The 18779-nt window shown below is 39.9% G+C and overlaps 1 protein-coding gene across 2 annotated transcripts in view; it reads left to right on the plus strand.

Annotated features, from left to right (window-relative positions):
• The window catches only part of SGCZ (sarcoglycan zeta), a 699685-nt gene that overhangs the window by 654646 nt on the left and 26260 nt on the right, over nt 1–18779 (plus strand). For both annotated transcript variants that reach the window (XM_060778556.2, XM_067468754.1), the window contains one exon: nt 9273–9345. In XM_060778556.2, the coding sequence (XP_060634539.2) occupies nt 9273–9345 (73 nt within the window). The remainder of the gene's footprint in view (nt 1–9272; nt 9346–18779) is intronic.

Raw genomic sequence — 18779 nt, forward strand, 5'->3', positions numbered from 1 at the left:
TAAAGGGGTATCTGTGGTGAAGTGTGAATTTTAACCTACAGTCATGTATAATTATAGGTAGGTGTTTAAAGGGGTAAGTATTTAAAATTGGATAACTAGGGGAATGGTAGCCAGCTCAACTCACTCTGAGATGGGATGCCATGGGAAAAGGGGAGGAGCCAACTGCCACTTGGCAAGAGCAGGCATTTTAAATAGGCAGTCTGTGGTCAGAGAATTGCAGGGAAAGCTGGTTCTACTGTGTTGATAATCAGGAAAGTTTAGACTTTTAGCCTGTGTGGTTTGGACTTATTTAGATTACTCATTAGGGTCTGAGCAAAAAGGGGAAGAGAACCCCAGTAGGAATCTTTACTGTAATAGAGATAACAGAGGGAAAGAATAGGTTAGTACCTGGAGTGATCTGTTAAGGAAAGGAACACATTTTGAAGGATATAAGTTTAAAACCTGTCTAGTGGACAGAACAGTCCTTTTAAGAGTTGTTTTATGAACGGTTATAAATGTAACCACTAAAGGAATGTACCTCTAAGAGTTAAGAAACATTGAAACCATTAAGCTCTATACTTTAATAAACTTATTACAGATTATCTTACATCCAAGTCTGTTTCATATACTTTCGAGTCAAGCCGTGCTACACATCAAAGGAGGATAAACAAAATATTACAGGCTAGTGGCTATTTTATCAATTTTGTAGATTCATTACAAATCGTAGGAGACCCTGACAAATCAGTAATGTCCCTACAACTGGTGGTATCATTACAGTATCCCTTTCATAAAAAGTTTTATTTGGGGGATTTAAAAAAATATTTTCAAGCCATGGATGATTGAGGCCCCTTCAACACAACTGTATAAAATGCAAATTGTACTGAATTATATGGCACTGTGGACTCAGATAACCCAGTTCAAAGCAGATATTGTGGATTATTTCCCTTTGTATTCTGGATTATATGGCTGTGTGTAATGATCCTTAATCTGTGTATGCAGAATATGTGAGTATGGAGAATCAACTGAAAAATCCTAGGGCCTATCATTCAGACAACATGTTGTTGTTGTTGTTGTTGTTTGTTTGTTGGGGGGGGGGGTCTTTCAGAATACTTCACATTTTGTTAGATGAAGCAGTACCTTGAATTTGTGTGAGCTCACTTCATATGATCAGCATTTCTTGACAATATCAATTGAATAACATGAAAATAAAATAATATCTAGGCAACCAATTTGTACAAAACAAAGCTCTGTTTGCTATTACTGCAGTGATATATTGCACTCTATTTCAGATGCCTTAGTAGTAAATGGCACCTAGACTGTAATAAACAACCCGCCTATTTAATTAATAAAGGCTTCGTGCCCCCTCCTTTGATTGCTGTGATTGATGTTGATTTCTATTCCCTATGGTTAATTATGCTATAGTACACCTGCTACCTCTATACTGCTTTGCATTTGTTCTGAAACTGTCAATACAGATGTCTAAGCAAACAATTCCTGTTTCTACACTTACCTCTTTCTCAGTCTTAGCTTCAAAATGTCACTTCTGGATCATGTCTAAGACCCCTTCTATGCTGCCATATAATCCAACATCTGTTCCCAGATTATCTGATTTGAACTGGATGATATGGCAGTGCAGATAATCTGGGATCAAGTACTGGATTATGTGTCAGTGTAGATCCATCTTAAGAAGGTTTCTCAATAAACCTTTAACATTACAAGAAAAAAAGTATATGAGATCACATTCCATGTTTGCGATTCAATTCCATAGTGCAGAGAGAAAGAATGAATGGGTGGGAAACCATTATGTGGGTAATAAGCAAGACGTTATGGCAATATCAAAAATAGAACTTTCTTAATAACCTCCTTTAAAATGATATTACCAATTTAATCTCTTCCAGCATGGAAATGAAATTTTACACTTTTATACATTGCTCTTTTTTAGTCTTAAATAGAGAAAAACCATTAAGCACTCCACCTGGAGGCTGTTGTGAAGTGACAAATTATTCATGTAAAATGTCATGCTCCATAGGTTGGGTGCATTTTACTGTAACCGAAACGATCCACAGAGAAAGATTTGCTTCATGTGTTAAAAAACTGCCTTGTTATATACCTCAAAGTGGTTTCTAAGGGTGCTTCCAGACATCGCTTAAACATGCGCCAAAGTGAATTTAAGAAACCTGCTTAGGTGAACATTTGAGTTTTCATTTCTCCCCCCAAAACCCACACTTTCCAGGGAGGGGGTGTCTAGATGTCCTCATGGTACCTTTTGGGTGGTCACCCAGATACCCAGAAGCCCCTCAAAAGAAGCCCTTAAATTTAAAACAACTTACCTGGTCACCATTAAAGTACTTCTGGAGTTCCCCTACGGCATCATTTCTATGCGCCAGGTGGACTCCAGAAGTACTTTACTGGTGGCTAGGTAAGTTGTTTTACTTTTTAATGGATTCTTTTGCGGGTTTAGGGGAGAGAATTGGTTCCCTCTGGGTTTTCCAGGCCATGTGGATTGGGCCCGGGGAACATTTGACATGGTCCTCAGGCCCAAACCACACTGTGCCATACCTGGAAAGATCCAGATCTTATCAAATATCTGGGTTTTACCAGGTATCAAATTAATTTGGGATAAATCAGGGTTTTCCTGCTTTGTCTCGAATTAATTAAGTTTTACCGAAGGTGTCATTTGGATGCCTGCAGTAAAAGCGCGAGAGCCCACACATTTTGAGCCCTATCTGGAGGGGCTCTAAGTGGCAGCTGGCATCTGTGGGTTAGGGTTGCCAATTCAGAATTGTCCCAAGTTCTTGTGTTTCTGAGAAAAAAACTGAGACTTAAAGGCAGGTCCTGGTGATGTTATAAAGCATTGTGCATTAAGTACTAATTTAAAGGGGTAAATAATTAAGATATACGGCAAAGGGAGTCACAACTGGAACCTGTATCCTAGCCATAAAGATTGTAAACAGTTTTTATGTTATCTTTTAGATGGCTAAGGTTCGTATTGTATTGTTTTGTTATCTGTATGAATAAATTATTTTTTTTTAAAAAAATAGGGGAAAAGGGGGGGGAGTACTAATTGCAGTTGCTCACTGTTTTCCATGCAAATAAATACACACACACACACACACACAGAGAGAGAGAGAGAGAGAGAGAGAGAGAGAGAGCATATTTTCCTAAAATCTTAGCTAATATGTGAAAGGATCCCAGATCATGGTTATTCCTTGTCACCTAGAAGAGGCAGTATTTCCATCTATGTGCTTTAGCCATAAGGTGGAAATAGAACAGAATAGTGTTGCAGCAACTGGGAGTATTGAAGGAAGCTTGCCAAGTAATATATAACATTTCTACCCCCTGGTATACTGAGCTCGGGATTTAGACACAGCCATTTCTTTTTGCCCAGAACGGAAAAATTTACACCACCATCTCCTGCCTGGAAACCATGGAAATTGGAGATTCAGGGTCAGGCCTCCATACAGACTTACCCACGGTATATCGGCAAAGCTAGTTCTACCACTGGGCAGGGTGAATTGGTCCATTTCATACAGTTAAAGCAGGGATGGGAATCTTCCAGATCTTCAGATGTGGTTGGAATTGTATTCGCAACCTTTGTCACCATTGGCTATGTGGGCTAAGTATTCAACAATTTCCAATCCAAAATTATCTGTTAGAACAGTGGTTCTCAACCTGGGGTCCCCAGATGTTTTTGGCCTACAACTCCCAGAAATCCCAGCCAGTTTACCAGCTGTTAGGATTTCTGGGAGTTGAAGGACAAAAATATCTGGGGACCTCAGGTTGAGGACCACTGTGTTAGACCATATTATTCCCACATTTCCCAATGCATTATTATTCCCAATAGACGTTGTATTTTATTGTAATATTTTTATTTTGATGAAAAACACTGGTTTGTTCTCTTTGGCTATTTTTGTCACAAATCAAAATGTATTATCAATGAACAGAAGAAAATGAAAGGGCTGGTGGAAAAGGTCAAGTTCTGGAGATTGCAGTGCCTGTGAATCAAATTTAATTGAGCCAAAACATCTTTTCAGATTCAAACTTAATTTACTTCACGATTGCAATTACTATTGTGATTAGTAACCTCATCAGATACAGGGCTTACTTTGGCAGCTTACACCACTTCAGTACTGAGTTTACTCACATAGCCCGTCAACTTCCATTTCACAAAGCAGAGGAACTTCCAATGGGGTAAACCAGTATGGAACCAGTGTATGCTGCCATGGCAACAACATAGGATGCTTCACATGTTGCACTAGAAGCAATGGGGAGAAGCTGCATGATCGACACTTCCACACATTGACTTAATGATATACCGGGCGATGTGGGGTGTGGGACAATGGGTTCTTATGTCCCCGATGGCAGTTGCCAGATTCTCCACAATGTGTGGTGATTCCAGTGGCCTGTGTGAAGACGTCAGTAATCCTGCCATGCCATCAAATTATTTATCATCATGAAACTTCTAGAGTCTCTGTGTGTATAGCTCCATAGGCTGTTGTTATTAAGTGACAGACATCCTCTTCAGTAATGGTGTCATGCTTTGTACCAACAGAATCCCAGTTACAAAAATGTACTTTGCTCTGCTTCTAATGTTTTCCGTCATTGTGAATTTCTTCCATCTTTTTCTATCCAGCAATGCAATCTGTTGACTCAGAAGGTCAATCCTTAGCCATCCTGTTATATTGTTCTGCAATCAATAGTTGAACTTTTAAACCAGATTTTTATTTTAGCATAAGATTTCCTTGCTATAAGCCCACTTATTTAAATGCAGTATAGAATCATATCCATGCATTGAGATATAAATCTTATTTATACTCTGTACTGCAACTGAAGAAATAGGTTTATATCAATGGGCAGATCTACATTGACCACTTATCCCTGGGCCAATCTGGAGTTGTGAATGAAAATAGACCAACATGGTTGAATGTCTTTTAAAATATAAGTTGGATGTGTCTTTAAAAGACACGATCGTATGACATCTCTATTACAATACTTTTGTGTGTGTTTGTGGCAATTGTACACATGTATGGGAAGCAATTGGTGAACTTAGGGCTTTTCTACACTGGCCCTATACCCAGTTGATCCTGGATGGCCAAATGACATCCAGGGACATCCAATCCTTAACACAGAGTAAACCAGGCTTATCCGGTTGAAACCTATGTAAAGTGGACTTTAAACCTTTACAATGGGATCTGCATACAAACTAAGCAGATAGGTTGATAAAATGCAAGCTTTACTGACACTATTACGTATATTTTTCTCCATATTCTCTCCTTACAGTGATTTCTTGTCCTGGGTCTAAGTTAATCATGAGGACGGTTAAATGTGGATCACATATTTCTTTTAATGCAATTCATAATTTTTCATGATCAGACTTTACAATAATCTATAACGCACAAACTGATTTTCTTTCTAACTCCTTTGTAGTACTTCACTATCCAATGTACACCAGTAATATGATCCCTGTTGCTCAGTTTGGGCGTCTTGATATTTCTCACTCAATATAACTTTTCTTGCATAGGAGATTATTGCAATGGACTGATGAGCATTTTTAATCTGAGGGTCATTGTTTTATTTTCCTTTTTTGTTGTTGTTGGTTTCTGTCTCTTGTTTGAAACAATTCCATCAGTCTGCCTTCTATCCCTGTGCCTGGTGATTTATTTTTCTCAAGTGCTTCGAGAGCAGCATCTGCTTCCCTTTTTAAAGCTGTGGCTTCATTGACTAAAAGTTCTTTCTTGAAGGAATCTATTATTGTGTTACAATTCTTCAGTATACTGCTCATATCATTGTTTAATTTTTCTCTTGACCATGCAGTGTGTTCCCCCATTGATCATATAACCATTGATCATCTCCGTCTATGAACCCACACACTCTCTTCGTTCATCCGGAGAGGCCCTGCTCACAATCCCACCTGCATCGCAAGTGCGGCTGGTGGGGACGAGGGACAGGGCTTTCTCTGTGGTAGCCCCCTGATTCTGGAACTCCCTCCCCAAGGACATCAGACAAGCCCCTACATTGGCAGTCTTTAGGAAGAGATTTTCCAGAATAGGAAAATCCCAGCAACTTGTCCCAAAAGCACTTTATTAGAGATTAAGATTGTCTGCACATTGCACCTATCCAAAAATCCTTATATCACTCAGCACACTCAGCACTTTTTAATCTATACCCATTACATTTGCCCAGCCTAGTTTTTATTGTATCACGGTGTTTTGTTTTATTGTTCACTGTCATTGCTTAAATGTTTTTTATTTGTTTCGGTTTATATGTAATTGTTATATTGTTGTTTTATTGTGGCCTTGGCCTTTGTAAGCCGCATCGAGTCCTTCGGGAGATGCTAGCGGGGTACAAATAAAGATAATAATAATAATAATAATAACAACAACAACAACAACAACAACATCCCTTGGATTATCTTGTGGAAGGGGTCTCTTGATCAACCTTTTTGTTGTTGTCAGTTTCTTTTTCTTGAATATTATAATAGTTCCCTTTATTCTCTCTAAACACTGCAATGGTGGTGATGGTTGGGGAGGGGGGGGGGTCCTGACCTGATTTCTTTCACCGTTTATTTTGCTTCTTTCCTGTCTTTAACTCTTGTTGTAGTTTTATCCAAACACTTTTTAAATTTGATCTGGACGATTGGTGCTGCACCATACCATGTTGTTGTTTATTCATTCAGTCACTTCCGACTCTTTGTGACCTCATGGACCAGCCCACACCAGAGCTCCCTGTCTGCTGTCACCACCCCCAGCTCCTTCAGAGTCAAGCCAGTCACTTCAAAGATACCATCCATCCACCTTGCCCTTGGTCGGCTCCTCTTTCTTTTTTCCTTCCATTTTCCCCAGCATCATTGTCTTCTCTAAGCTTTCCTGTCTTCTCATGATGTGGCCAAAGTACTTCATCTTGGACTCTAATATACTTTCCTCCAATGAGCAGTTGGGCTTTATTTCCTGAAGTATAGTCTGGTTGGATCTTCTTGCGGTCCAAGGCATTCTCAGAATTTTCCTCCAACACCACAGTTCAAAAGCATCTATCTTCCTTCGCTCAGTCTTCCTTATGGTCCAGCTCTCACATCTGTAGGTCACTACTGGAAATAACATTGCTTTAACTATGCGGATCTTTGTTGTCAGTGTGATGTCTCTACTCTTCACTATTTTATTGAGATTGTCCATTGCTGTCCTCTCAAGAAGTAAACGCCTTCTGATTTCCTGGCTGCAGTCGGCATCTGCACTGATCTTTGCATCTAGAAATACAAAGTCTGTCACTGCCTCCACATTTTCTCCCTTTATTTGCCAGTTATCAATCAGTCCGGTTGCCACAATCTTGGTTTTTTTTATGGTTAGCTGCAACCCAGCTTTTGCACTTTCTTCTTTCCATTTAGTTCACAGATTCCATTGAAAGAAGATACATTTTCTTTTGTATCAAGTTGCAAACATCTAATAAATGGATCCACATAAGCTATACAACTGTTACTTCAGATCTATCAGTACAGCCTGCTTTGCCAACTGGCAGCATCCAAAAGTTGGAGGTCATTGTAGCCATTATCTAGGATTATTCTTGTACATGCAAGAATAAAGTCCTTGCCATTTGCTTTTCAGCTGAGTTCAAGTCAAACATGTATCAGTAGAAAATTATATAACAGTTTAAGCATTCCAATTTCTGTTAGCAAAATCAGTAATGTCCCATCATAATCACGAACTATAGCTGTTCAGTCCTTTTATTGAAATGAACAAATACACAAAATATTGAATCTGCTTTCATGGACTCTGAGCCTCAAGTTATAACTGAATTATAGCCTTTCCCCCATATACAGTTCTCCCAATAAGAGTGCAATTGAACAATTTAGCTTTTATTTGCTACTGTGCTGACTGCACTGCCATTTTTTCTTTTGAAAGCAAGATGAATCATGGAGAAATCCTGATTTTGCTGTTTACACAACAAGTATCCACTCATTATGTTCATTTTCTGTATACATGGCTAACATAATCTATCACCAAGCTTTCAGTTCTATAATTTGTGATTTATGCTTCCGGTGATATAAATGGAACAATATTCATTGTCATTTTCCAAAGGCTGAGCCCGAGTAACTGGTAAATTGAGCAGAAATAAGTAGTTTACACTGGTCAATCTCTGAGAGTACTACATTTTCAGTTTCCATAGTTTCAAGGCAGTGCGATTTGTGAATGCATGACTAGCTGTAACTTGTACTGAATTAGGATGGATATGAGGCATGCTAAGCTCTCTGTCAGAGAAATACCTTTCCAAGCCCTGCCATTTATAATACATGCAATTGTCTAAGGGATTTCTTCCCTTTATTTAAATGATACCTCTTCAAAGATTTTCCACAATCTACCTGGTTTATCATATGTCTTTTTTAATTGATGATCTCTCCATTATGAGAATCTGGCTGCTTAAGGGAACACCTTGTCTAACTTTCGGGGCTCTTTCGTGACATGCAGTTACAGCATTGTGATTCCACTTTAACTCCTATGGCAAGATTGTATGTAAGCCTAGGATTTGCAGTTTAGTGAGAACTATATAGAATTCTCTGCCGGAGAGCTCTGGAGGCTCACAAAACTACAGACCCCACAAATTCCATAGGATAGAACCAAGCAGGCATGTAGCCGGGAAGGGGGGGGGCTTGAGGGGCTTCAGCCCCCCCCCCCTGAAATTCTCATGGTGGTTCACAAAAAGGCCTTACTGGTGCATTATTTAAACTGTTATGTTTATTCATATCATGATCTGATCACCATACTCAGTATATCCCATATGCATGGGGGTATTGGGGTAATGATACAAAGGTTTGCTAGGGTAGACCGTCTTTCACTCAGACTCAGCCCCCCACCCGAAACAAACTCAGCCCCCCCCCCCCCCCCCGAATCGAAATCCTGGCTACGGGTCTGGAACCAAGGTATTCAAAGTGGAGTAATAATGCTATAATTGTGTCATGTAAGGAAGCCTATTGTTCCATTCTGAAGAATCCTGAGATTGGAAAGGTAAAGAGGGATAATTAGAATTAGAATTATCAGCAAGACAACTCTAGCACTAAATTACAAACTCCAGAATTCCCCAGAATGCAACTATGGCTGTTAAAGTGATATATTTCTGTAGTGCAAAAGGGCTTCCTGTTAATAGGGCTGACCAGCACTGAATGCTGAAGATTTGACACAATTCCTTCCAATTGATTAATAGCAGAAAAAAAAAACTATGAACCCATTTTCTACACTGTGTATATAATGTTTTTGTGCTTTCTTGACAATGAAAATACTTTGCCTGTATCTTTTTTCTGTTTTTAGGCATTGAAGGGGCTGTGTTTGAGAACTCTGTGGAGACTCCTCACATCAGAGCAGAACCTTCACAAGACCTCAGGTAGGCTTCTTAATTTACTTTTTTCCTGAACATGAATACGTAGAGCATGCTTTAATGTATAAGTGACTTCCATACTGTTCTTTGATACATTTGAAGCATACTACATTTCTCAAGAATAAATCCAACATTCATGTATAGCCTACAAATAAGAAACCCACTAACCGAAAGGTAGCTGTTCTAATTTGCCAACTTGGTTTGGAAATAGATTTAAAGTTGGTTTCCAGTGTAGTCCTCCCGTCAAAAGATGAATTCTTGTTCTTATTATGAGCTATTTCTAGATGTGCAAACTGAAAATGTCAGTAGAAGGTTAGGCATGCTGAGGATTGTCCTTGAAAACTGAACTTGCCTTTTCCTTTATTTATTTTATGTTTGTAAGCCATAGGTATTGTTAATTTTTGTGTATAAGGATCTTTATTTTGAAAGGTTTTCTTTTTGAGTCCACAAACTAAAAGTATTCACTTCTAACTTCAGGGAAACAATAATGCATGCCATCGGGACCACTACTGAGTTGTGGCATTTGCATGCTCTCTTAAATATCCCAAGACAAGAAGCTAAAATATCAAATTCTAAAACCTGCAGTGAGCTTGTAAGTCCTACTGGGATATTTTTAAAATTAAAATGGCTTCCTGACTGGAGCCTTTGATAAAGTTTAGATGTCACTGTGCTGCTGGCTTCTAATCAATATTTTTCTGTAAATGGCAAAGAGATTAAATGTAAGTCTAAAACAATTCGCTGCATTTCTGTCTAAGGTTCTGTTTCTTGGGTCAATCCCATCTCTGCTCATGACATGAGGTTATGATAAGAATGCTTTTAGATTGCATCTCCCCCTCCATCTTTTTAAAAAGCAATGTGGGGATATTAAATCCAAGAACGTCAACAAAGCCATCAAGCTCATAATGCTCATCATTATAAGATGAGCATTATAAGATGAGGACTACTTAACAGCCCCCTCATATCTATATTTCCACTGCCTTGTAAATTCTTATTTACACCTTACCTTGAAAGCAGCAGAATTTACATAAGGCAATACATAAGGGCCAATAGTTTGGGTGCAAGATTGGGATTTGGATTCATGGTCAGACATGGAAACCTATTGGGTGACCTCAGGCAAGTCACACTCTCAGATCCAGAGGATCCTTTCCATTACCCTTAGATTAAGCCAGTGGCAATCATCTTCTGAATAAACTTTGCCAAGAAAATCTTACTCAGAGTCACCATTACTCAGAGGGCCCTTCCAGATAACCCTTTATCCTGGAAACATTCGCGTTTTAAAAACGTGAAATTTCCCAGCTCCACATCCACACATAGCCCATCCACACTGGTGGGTGTCCAGATGTTTCCCCAGAACTTTTTGGGAGAACACCTGGACATTCTAACCCCCTCCCCAAAAGCCCCCCAAAGCCCTTTAAAAATAAAAGAACTTATTCAACCTCCATTCATGTGGTGCCAGAGCTCTCCTGTTGCATAGGAATGATGCACTAGGATAATGAGGGGAGGAAAACTGCTTCTTCCCCCCTTTCTCCTGATGCATCATTCCTACATGGTGCCGGAAATCTCCTGATGGGTAGGAATGATGCACCAGGAGAAAGGGGGGGGGGCAGGAGCTATTTTCCTTCCCCCCCCCCCCCCCGCTTTATCCTGGTGCATCTTTCCTATGCGCCAGTAGAGCTCTAGCACCATGCAAATGGAGGCTGGGTAAATTATTTTATTTTTAAAGAGCTTTGGGGGGCGGGGTTGTGTTCTCGTGGTTTTTCAGGCTAATTTAGCCCAGAAAACAATGGTACTACTGTCTGGACTGCCCCCTCAAAAGCCCTGATCTTTTGAGGGAGCAGTTCAGACAATGGAAGTAGTGGGTTCATCCCGCACCTTCCAAGTAGGCACAGAATAAACCCACAAACAAATTAATTTCTGGTTTGTGGTGAATTAATTCGTGTTTCTCAGGAACGACATCTGGACAGCTCCCTTTTAATTGTGGGAACTCTCATGTTAAAGGGGCTTTCTGGATGAGCCCAGAGTCAACTTGAAAGCACATAACAACAGTAAAGCACAAATAAGAAATCTTTTTAGATAATTTATGGATTATTTATAATATCTTTTTGTTCATTTTAATCCTCCAAAGCAGGGGTCCTCAAACTTTTTAAACAGAGGACCAGGTCACAATCCCTCAAACTGTTGGAGGGCTGGATTATTATTTGAAAAAAAACATGAATGAATTCATATGCACACTGCACATATCTTATTTGTAGTGCAAAATCCACTTAAAAACAATATAATAATTTAAATGAAGAACAATTTAACAAATGTAAACTTATTAGTATTTCAAAGGGAAGAGTGGGCCTACTTTTGACTGATGGGCTAGGATTGTTGTTGTTATTGTTTTGTGCTTTCCAGTCGTTTCAGACTTAGGTTGACCCTGAGTGAGGGCTGGGTAAATGACCTTGGAGGGCTGCATCTGGCCCCCGGGCCTTAGTTTGCGGACCCCTGCTCCAAAGGTTATGGCATTATCTTGTAACTTATAGAAATTTAAGTATACTTTAGTATTTTAAATATATATATATAAATTAGAGTTAAACAGATTTGTCAATTCTGTTGTGTATTTATTTATTATTTATTTATTTACTATATTTAAATCCTGCCCTTTTTGACCCCAAAGGGGACTCAAGGTGGCTTCAAAGGGACTCAAGACTACTCCATAGCAGGAAGACAACTTTTATAATTGTCATCTATAATGCTACACTTGATAATTGCAACTCTTATCTGATACACACTAAAATTCTAAGACTGCTCATGCTCATTTAATTCTATAAGGTTTCTTACAGAAACATACAACAATTGTGCATAGAGATATACGTTTTGTTTGGGCATGAGTAAATTATACTCCAAATAATTTGCCTTCTTTTTCTGTGTCTGGAATGATTATATAACCTCCCTCCTGAATCACTTTTCAGCCCTCCTGTTAGCCAAAATTGCAGCTTCGATGTGATAGCATTTTCTCAAGTGTATCTTTGCTGGCAAGATATGTCTCACTCTTGTCCTTCTTGACAGTTGATAAACTCAATTATTTTATCTATAAATGAGGAAAACCTCACCACAACAGTAATGTTACCATCACATCTTCAGATCAGCTGGTGAAGACAGTGGCATAGAACATGGTGGCATTCCATCACATGCCAACACAATTTTTTTCCCTGAGGATTGTATATTCCCCAGTGTAACATATGTTACAGTGTTACTGCAGGACACAACGTTTTTCTGATCCTTAACAATCATTCTGTGGCTGAAAGAGAATAGTAGGGAATAGAGAAGGTATGACTAGATTTGGAGATTGGATTTGCCAGCCTTGCTCTATAATCTCCACAAGCACAGAATGGCCATTCCATTACGTATGGCAACAAAAGTGTGAGTCCTGAAAGGTGTGTGTGGGATTTGGTAATTGTGAAGGATAGAAGAGTACACCAACCTCTCCAGTGACAAAAAAAAATACATGTACAGGCTTATGCTTGTTTATGCCAATAACAGAATGCCACTTGCAGTGAAACAAAGCACTATTCCAGCTGACTCAATGTACCATTTTAATTAAGTTTTTCTCTCAGTCTGGAGGACTAACAGTAACATAAAGAAACCAAATGCTACCTTTTGTTTTTTTTTTCTATAATATTCTTTATTTGCATTTTCATTTAAAGACAAGTACAAAAACATCAACAAGGGGTAATGGGTATTGGGAGGAGGAAGGAAGGGGGGTGGAGTGGGAGAAAGGGGGAGGGCAAGGGGAGGTGTAACAGAAGGGTGGACTAGGGGTGGGGGTAGTAGGGTGGGAAAAATAGGGAAAGGGGAAAATACTGATTGTTAAAAAAAAGCTTGACTTCCAAAATAGTCCGCGGATGAGGTTCAGATTGTGTTGTCTTGTGTCGTATTCTCATCTTGTTTACTTCCACTACCTTAGGCCCAGCAGTCTTGTGCTATATTTCTCTTTTCTCTTAAGTATGACCTTATTGGTTCCCAATCTATCCTTCTTTTCTTATTTTTATCGTATACTAGGTTGGCAAGGGAGTCCATTTCCATTAGGTCCCTAACTTTTAATAGCCAGTCTTCTGTCGTGGGGAGCTCTTTTTGTTTCCACTTGCTCGCTAAAACCGTTCTTGCGGCCGCTGTGAGATGGTAAAAAATTCTGTCTTTGTTGATATCCAGGTTGAAGTCTAGTAGGTGAAGGAGATAATATTCAGGTTTTAGATCGAGTTTTGTCTGGATTATTAGTTGGGTCTGTTTGTGGATCTCCGCCCAGAATCTCTTCACTTTCTTACACTGCCACCAAGTATGCAGGTATGTTCCTAATTGGGATCCACATTTCCAGCAATTGCTGTTTATTCCTTTGTAAAACCTTGATATTTTTTGTGGAGTGAGATGCCACCTGTAAGCCATCTTGTACCAGTTTTCTGTGACCGCGGCCGAGCTGGCATATTTGTTCTTTTTCTTCCAGATGTCTTCCCATTCTTGAAGAAGGATTGTATGTTCAAAATCTTTGGCCCAGGCGATCATATTTTCTTTAACTATCTCCGTTTCGGTGTCCCATTCCAGAAGTTTTTTGTAAATCATTTTTATCAGTTTTTTCTCCTTGACCATGACTGACTCCCAGAAGTTATCTTGCGAGGCGAAATCCACTTTCTTGTCTTCCTTAAATGCATCTGCCACTTGGTAATAATGGAACCATGACAGATTCTCGTCAATCTTCCTGAGCGATTCTATCGATTTTAACTTCCACTGGTTGTCCTTCTTTTCAATCAATGTTTTATAAGTGTGCCATCTGTTGCTTGGAAACTCTCTCTTGTGATTGGCCTCGATGGGAGAGAGCCACAGAGGTGTCTTATGATAGAAGTTTCTCTTGTGTTTTTCCCAGACCTTGAGAAGGGCTGCTCTGACAAAGTGATTGGTGAAGCCTTTTTCGATCCTTGCTTTGTCATGCCATAAATAGGCGTGCCAGCCTCTCCTGACATCGAAACCTTCTAGATTGAGTAGCCTTGTTTTCGAGAGGGTGGCCCATTCCTTCACCCAGGTCAGGACGCTGGCTTGGTAGTATAATTGTAAATTTGGCAGGTTTAGCCCTCCTCTTTCTTTTGCATCTGTCAGCGATTTATATTTAATCCTCGCTTTTTTGTTGTTCCAGACAAATCTCAGTATGTCTCTCTTCCATTGTGTGAAACAGTGGTTAGTTCTTAATATCGGGATCATTCGAAATAGGAAGATCATTTTAGGGAGTAGACTCATCTTTATAATGGCTATTCTGCCTAGTAGGCTCAGGTTTAATTGTTTCCAGTTCTCCATCTTTTTAGTAATGTCTCTCCACGTGGTTTCATAATTATTTTTAACCAGCTGCGCATTGTGTGCTGTAAGATATATTCCTAGATATTTTATTTTATTAACGACCTCGAAGTGCGATATTTTTTGCAGTTTTTCCTTTTTCGTTGTAGTCATATTTTTTGTTAAGATTTTAGTTTTTGCCTTATTTATCTTTAACCCTGAGACCTTCCCATAACTGTCTATTTTGTCAATCCATTTTGTGATCGTGTCGAGGGGGTTTTCGATTATACAGACGATATCGTCCGCGTACGCCTTGATTTTGAATTCATCTTTTCTAATTCTTGTTCCCTTTAGGTTGTTGTCCGCTCTTATTCCCTCCAACAGGATTTCCAATGTCATAACGAATAACAAGGGCGATAACGGGCATCCCTGCCTGGTGCCTCTTTCAATCTTGATATCTTCTGTTTCTTGTCCGTTGACCCTGACTTTTGCTCTTTGTCTTGAGTATATTGTTTTAATCACGTTCGTGAATTGAAATCCCATGTCTTTTTCACTAATTATTTGAAGCATAAAGTCCCAACTGACTCGATCGAAGGCTTTCTCGGCGTCGAGAAACAGCAGCCCTAGCTCTCTCTGTGAGTTTGTTGCGTAATATTCTATTATATCTAGAATCGTTCTTAGATTTTCACTCATGTGTCTCGATGGTAGGAATCCCGTTTGATCTTCGTCTATAGCGTTGTTTAGGAATTTTTTTAGTCTGCTCGCGATTATACTAGTGAAAATCTTATAATCCGTATTAAGCAACGATATCGGACGGTAGTTTTTCATATTTTCTATCTCCGTTGTGTCTTTCTGGATGAGTGTGATGGTTGCTTCCTGCCACGAGTCGGGCATTCTAGCTTCAAATAGGATGTTATTAAATACTACTTTTAGATGTGGTATCAGGTCTTCCTGGAATGTTTTGTAATATTTTGCGGTGAATCCGTCGGGGCCCGGTGCCTTGTTATTCGGTAGATCGTTTATTGCTTTCTTGATTTCCGATTCTGCTATTGGATTGTTGAGGAGTTCTCTTTGCTCATCTTTGATTTTTTCTAATTTATGCATCGCCAGGTATTCTGCTATCTCTTCCGCTCTGATTTCATCTTTCTGGTATAATTCGTTGTAGAATTCTTTAAATTGATTGAAGATTTCTTCTTCCCTGTGATAGGTCTTCCCGTTTTTTATAATTTTAGTGATATGCTGTTGTTGTTTTTTCTTCATCAGTTTCCTGGCTAGCCATTTGCCCGGTTTGTTTGCATTGGCATAATAGTTGGCTTTCGTGTATTTTAGATTTTTTGCGAGCATTTCAAGTTGGAATGAGTTTAGCTGTTTCTTCAGGAGTTCTAACTCCAGCTTGATTCGTTTATTTTTGGGCTTTCTCTTAAGTTCCGCTTCTTTTGCCTTTACTTTTTCTGTTAGTATGGTTAGCTCTTCTTGTCTGCGCCTGTTCCTAATTGCCCCTTTCTGAATAAAGAGCCCCCTTAGGACTGCCTTGCTGGCGTCCCAGATCACCTCCGGTTTTATTACCTCACTTTTGTTAAGTTCGAAAAATTCTTGGATGTGTTTTCTAAAAGTATCTATGTCTTCTTCCTTTCTTAGGAGGAATTCGTTTAGCTTCCACTTCCGTTGTCGCTTGAGCCCTTGGATTTCTACTAAAATAGGGCAGTGGTCGGACAGAGTTCTAGGCAAGATCTGAATTTTGTTCAGTTTGGTCATTAGGGTGTTTGAGGCCCAACAGGCGTCTATTCTGGACCATGATGAGTGCCTGTCCGAATAGAAGGTGTAGTCCCTTTCTTCTGGGTTCCTGGCTCTCCATGCATCTTGGAGGAATAGATCTTTTCTTAATTCGAGGAAGCTTGTTGGTAGTTTCCCCCCGTTAATGTCCTTCCTGTTTTTCCTTGTTCTGTCCATATTACAGTCTATTACGCCATTGAAATCTCCAACTATAATGAGATCTGCTTGGGTCTGTTCTGTGATTTTTTTCCGAAGTTCCTTTACAAAGTTTGTTTTGGGGCCCGTTGGGGCGTAGATGTTGCAGAACAGGATCTCTTGTCCGTTATTCCTGATTTTAATCCCCACCATCCTTCCTTCTTCGTCCTTGAAAGCCAATGTTGCATTTAATGAGCTTCTTGCGTAGATAACTACTCCTCTTTTTTTTTGTGATGCTAGTGAATGAAATTCCTTTCCCAGTTGGGGTTGTGTCAGATATGTGCTGTATTTCGCTGTGATGTGCGTCTCCTGAAGTGCGATCAGGTCATAATTGCCTTTTTTGAGTAGATTGAATATTAGTCTCCTTTTATTGGGGGTGTTCATCCCATTGACATTATTGGAATATATTTTTATTTTACTCGTCATTGGGTAATTGAATCTCTCCGGCTGAAGGTCCCACGTCCTTCCCCTCCTCCTCGTCGTCCAGCGATTCTGGTCTCGGTCTCTTCTTGTCTTTTTTCCTCTGTTCCTCGTCCTTGCTCTTGATCTTTATCGGGTCGTAACTCGTCTTGTTTGGTTCTGCTACTCCTGCATCATTTTGTGTTGAGTTCAGATCCTTTTGGAGTCTCCTGTGGAATTCTTTCGCTTTCTCTTCAGAGGTGAGCCAGAATTTACTTTCTCTATATGTCACTTGGATTCCCTCTAGACGTTCCCATCTAAATTTGATCTTATATTTTTTGAGTTCGTCTGTCAAGAAGTAATACTTCTTCCTCTTATTCATTGATGCCGTCGTGAATTCTTTGAGTATTATCACCTTTTTCCCCTTATATGTGCTCTGATCTCTTATTTTCATCTTGATTATCTCATCTCGTACACTTTTTCTGCAGAAGTTGACCAAAATGTCTCTTGGGACCTTATTCCTCTTGGCATAGCTGGAATTGATTCTCTGTATCGTGTCTATCTCCTTATTTATTTCCTCGGGTGTAATGTTGATTATGCGTGCAGCAATTTCTGTAATTATTTCTCTTAGGTTTTCTCCTTCTTTCTCTTCAATATTTCTAAATCTAAGTTGAAAGTCAGTCTCTTTACACGCCCAAAGTTCTTGTTGTTTTTCTAATTTGTCTTTCGCTTCCTCTAGTTTCTTGATTTTGGCTTCTGCTTTGTCCTGACCTTTCTTTAAGCTTAAATTTTCTTTCTTTAGGGCTTTTATTTCGTCCTGTACCCCACCTATCTCTTTTTGTAATTGCGCCATGTCTTCCTTCATTTCTTGTCTTAACTTTCCCATTTCTTTTTGGAATAGCTTCTCCATGTTCTGTTGTACTTTTTCCTGGCTGTCTTCTATTTTTTTTTCTATTTTGTCTTGCATTTTTAACATTTCCTGCAGCAGGTCTTTGAAGGTTATTTCTTTCGTAGTCGTTTCCGGTTGTGTTGAAAGTCGTCTAGCAGGGGTGGGAGTGGTCCCCGGTGTTGACATGGCAGGTGTGGTTGCGGTTAGGGAGCTCACAGTGGGGCCTGTTGTGGAGTTTATTATTTTATTTTGTTTTCCTACTGTTGATGTTTTCTCCGTCATCCTGTTCCTTCCCCTTCCTTTGGGTGACTGACGTTTCTGGGTTAAGGGTGATTTTGATTCCCAGCAGACCTGATCCGCTGGTATGCTTTGTCCCTCTGTGTTTCTCTGGTCTTCTATGTTGTTTAAGTCGCTCTTCCCCTGGACCTTAGTTCTGTTCCGTCTTCCTTCCCCAGCGTATCTCTTTTCTGGGTTATCCTTGTCCTTGTTGTGTCCTTTCTGCTTATTCTGTTGGTCCCTGTCTTCTTTTGGGCTTCTTTGTCCTCTGTACTCCACAGTTCTTTCTTTTCCGCTTTCGCCGGTCTCTTCCCCTCACTTCCCCTGAGCCTCAGCTGTCCAATTCCTTTCGAACCTCTCTATCATGCGCCCTATTCCACACTCCCCCAGTCTCCTCCCCGCTACGACCTCGCCGCGCTTGCCACTCTTTGTAAACTTTGGTGTCCTACCTTGTCCTCCCGGCTGGACGTCCGCTTTTCTCTTGTAACGGGCCGGCTTGTCTCTTTCCTACTTTTCTGTCTTGCCTCCTGTGGGAAAGGTCCCTCTCTTTTCCTCCGTGTGGAGCTCTTCCGCTCCGTCCCTTCCCCTTTCCCCCGCACCTCTCGCG

The sequence above is a fragment of the Anolis sagrei genome, chromosome 5 (assembly GCF_037176765.1).
Source record: "Anolis sagrei isolate rAnoSag1 chromosome 5, rAnoSag1.mat, whole genome shotgun sequence".
Taxonomy (NCBI): Eukaryota; Metazoa; Chordata; class Lepidosauria; order Squamata; family Dactyloidae; genus Anolis; species Anolis sagrei.